This window comes from Helobdella robusta (assembly GCF_000326865.2).
Source record: "Helobdella robusta unplaced genomic scaffold HELROscaffold_37, whole genome shotgun sequence".
In the NCBI taxonomy this organism is placed as follows: domain Eukaryota; kingdom Metazoa; phylum Annelida; class Clitellata; order Rhynchobdellida; family Glossiphoniidae; genus Helobdella; species Helobdella robusta.
The window spans coordinates 839020-842950 of NW_008704785.1; the positions used below are offsets into that span (position 1 = coordinate 839020).

Sequence of the window (3931 nt, forward strand, 5' to 3'; positions counted from 1 at the left end):
TTCATGTTGTTGTTGTTGTATTTGTTAATATTGTTATTGCTTTTGTTGTGATTGATTCGGTAGTTATTATTATCTGCTCTTGCGACATTGTTGTTGTTGTTGTCAGTGATGACGTTGTTGATAAACTGGTCGTTGTTGCTGTTGTTGTTGGTGTTGTTGTTGTCGTTGTTGCTGTTGTTGTTGTTAATAATGTTGTTGATGTTGTTGTTTTGAATGCTTTTGAAGTGTTCAAAACAAATGTTGTTAGTTGCGGTGTTTTGCTTGTAACAGTTAATGATATAATCGGTGTTGATACTGTTGTTATTATTGTAATTGTGGTAATGGTAGTCACAGCAGCAGCAGCAGTAGTTGTAGCAGCAGCAGCAGTAGTTGTAGCAGCAGCAGTAATAGTATTAGTAACAGTAGTAATAGCAGTTGTAGCAGTAGTTGTTGATGTTATAATTTTTTGGTTTGTCGAGAAAAAGTTAGTACTTGCTGTAGCCGTGTTGTGAAAATTTGTTGAGGCAATTAAAGTTGTGTCATTGTTGAGCGCTTCATAATTTATTTCACCTTCGTCTACGTTTAAATAGACGTAATTTTCTGTTTTATCTTTGCTGTTGTTGCGCTGTATTTTATCTTTGCTGTTGTTGTTTTCGTTATCACTGCTGGTGCTGTTGTTTTTGCTGTCACTAATATTTTTGTTGTTGTTTTTATTGTTGCTACTGTTGATGTTGATGTTGTTGTTGCTGTTGTTGTTGTTGTTATAGTTGTTGTTTTGACTGCTTACATTTTCATAATTTTTCAAATATCTATAACGACGATTAAATTTTTTATTCAAGTACGAATCGATTTCTCTTAAATTTGACATTTCGTCATCAAGCGTCTGATTGGTCGACCGATAGATCCCTTCCTCTGATTGGTCGGTTGTCGACTCATTAACATGCGAATATATCATGTTGTGGGAGGAGTTAAATTGATGATTGACAGTCCTAACTCTCATGAAACAGTGGGTTTTCAGGCAAAAGGAGAGAATTGATATGACGATGAAAAAAATTGAAGTGGCTGCAACCATCTGGTTGTGTAGGACGTTCGTCATCATCATCACCACCATCGTCATTACCATCATCATCACCACCACCACCATCCTCATCTTCATTACCACCACCATCATTATCAAGAATGTCATCGCCATTAAATTTATTATAGGATAATGATGTCGTTTCCATGGTTTTCGCGGCGGTTTCGTAGTAAATTGGCCAAGTAAAATTGACGAAGATGATGACGATGATTATGACGATGATTATGATAATCAATGATAGAGAAAGAGAGAGAAAAAGAGAGGGAGGGAGGGAGAAAGAAAAGAGAGAGTAAAAAAAGAAAAAAGTGAAAAACAGATAGAAAGAGAGAGGGGGAAAGAGAAAAAGAGATCGACTTATAGCACACAAGAGTGAAAATGCAAAATGAACGTTCAAATTTTGAATCAGAAAGGAATAAATTATGAAAGAGGAAGAACAAGGAGGAGAAAGAGAGATAAAAAGTAAGTGAGATACAAATTCTAAAAAAAATGAAAAATAGAGATGGAGAGTGAAAGTGAGAGAGAGAGTATGTTTTAGCTTAAGAACCGAATTGATAAGCGCTCATTGAAATAAACACTAACTCAATCTATCACTTACTCACTCATTCACTCATTCACTCATTCACTCAATCAATCAACCAACCAATCAATCGTTAACTCACTCGTTCATTTTCTCACTCACTCACTCACTCACTCACTCACTTTGGCGGGTGTGGATGAATAGGGCTCATCAAACATGGCCCATACTTTCGGTTTCACTCTCATCCAAAGATCGGCATGGATACCGATATGCTTGAATTGTTTCTCCTCGTCGACGCCATACTTTTTAAGTAGTTCCTCCTCGGTCGGTTTGTCGGTATCGAGGTCGAGTCGGTCCAGAGTTTGAAGAGTTTCCTGTGTATCTCGGTGGGTTGTGTACGTCATCCAACAACAAGGTTCTACCTAAATTCGTCGGTTGGTTGAGAGAAGAAGAAAAAACCGAAAAACCGATAGTAGTAGTAGTAGAAGTAGTAGTAGTTGTGTTGGTAGTAGTGGTACTAATAGTAGTAGTAGTAGCAGAGGTAATAGTTGTAGTAGTTGTAGTAATGTTGTTGTTGTCTTTTTTTGATGTCATTGTGATTTAATTTAATTGTTTGATTGTGGTCTATTATATACAGGCACGATATTAACAACTATATATTGTAGAAGAAAGTCGTTGTTTTTACTGTTTTTGTTGTTTCTTTTTGTTTCTATTGTTATTTGTTGTTGATGTTATTGTTGATGTTGTTGTCGTCGTCGTCGTTTGTGTTATAACAGTTTTACTTTTTGAAATTTTTTGCGATTTTTAAATTTAAAAAAAAAATTATTTCAAAAGTAATTTTGAATAAAAACAGACACACAAATGCACACATAGACATTTGTAAATATAACAACAACAATAACAATAACAACATCAATAACAAAAACGACATTAATAATAATAATAACAACAATAATATCAACAACACAAACTTGATTGGCGTCCAGTCCCCAGAAATCCAGTTCCTCTTCAAAAGTGGCCCACAAACGTCTGTGGGATAATGAAGTTTCCCTGTCCTGTAGTAGTTCAGGATCTGTGCAAACACCCCCGGATGTCTAAAAGTGGATTTAGGTTATAAATTTATAAAAAATGTTTCTTTTATTATTATTTTTCGTGTTATTTGTATTATTACAATTATAATAATGGTCGATGATGTTGTTGTTGCTAATACTACTACTTTTAACTACTACAAACTACTACTACTACTAAGTACTACTAAGGAACTACTAATACTACTGCTACAACTACTACTACTACTACTCTTATTTATTTTTAATATTATTATTTTCATGATCAGATTAATTATAAAAAGTAGCACACCTATCGAAGAAATATTCATTCAGTAATGGATCGTAATTGGCCAGGGCGTCGGTAAGTCGAGACAGTCGAGTAGCCGGTATTTTTTTCAACGTGGCTTTGTAAGTCTCGTGTCGGATACCGCCGACGTTTAGCGTTACTCGGTTCTCCGAATCGGACATCACTATTTTTCGATATCTATTTACTATTACTTCAGTAATTCTTCTCTCTTTTTTGTCTGTGTGTGCGAGTGTGTGCGTACGTGTGTGTGTGTACGTGCGTATGTGCTTGTGTGAGTGTGTGTAACATCAAATATTTATGCTTGCACACATTACAATACAATGTGCAACTTAAGCCTTCGTGACTGTAATAAATTTTACCAAACAATTTTGTTTTGTTAGTTCAACATGTCAAATAATAATTTGTCATTTCAGGCTTATTGATACATTTATTTGAATTTTTTAGATTCAGTTATAATATACATTACTACTACTACTACTTCTACTATTGCTGCTGCTACTACCATTACTACTAATACTAAAATAATAATAATAAATTATAATAATAATGATAGTGTTGTCAACAATAACAATAATAATGATTGCTGCTACTAGCAATAAAGTGCAACAAAGAGCAGTTCTATGTGGCTATTATTTTTGCCCGTGTTGGCAATAAAAGAGATTTTATAAAGAGCCAAATATGGCTGAAAACTTAATAGGGAAACTGCTTTAACCAACAAAAAACAATAAAGATAACAACAACTGATAAAAAAAAATAATACCAACACCACCACAATACTACTAATACAAAAGCCACTATTGTCTTCAGTTCTGCTACTGAAGTTACTACTGCTACTACTACTACTTATGCTTCTATTACTGCTTCAGCTACTACTTCTACTACTACTGACGTTGATGCCGTTGCTACCACTACTACTGTTACTACAGAATATCTGCGACAAAGCAATCAAATTTCTAATTATATTTTTATTACAATCATTGCTTCTTCGCTGATAACAATGT

At 34.4% G+C, this 3931-nt stretch overlaps 1 protein-coding gene across 1 annotated transcript in view; it reads right to left on the bottom strand.

Annotated features, from left to right (window-relative positions):
* HELRODRAFT_83440 (hypothetical protein) overlaps positions 1-1978 on the bottom strand; it is a gene marked incomplete at both ends in the record, with an annotated part of 3019 nt that extends 1041 nt beyond the window's left edge. The window contains 2 exons of the mRNA XM_009023658.1: positions 822-1051; positions 1757-1978. Of these exons, the coding sequence (XP_009021906.1) occupies positions 822-1051; positions 1757-1978 (452 nt within the window). The remainder of the gene's footprint in view (positions 1-821; positions 1052-1756) is intronic.
* Between the last annotated feature and the right edge of the window lie 1953 nt (positions 1979-3931).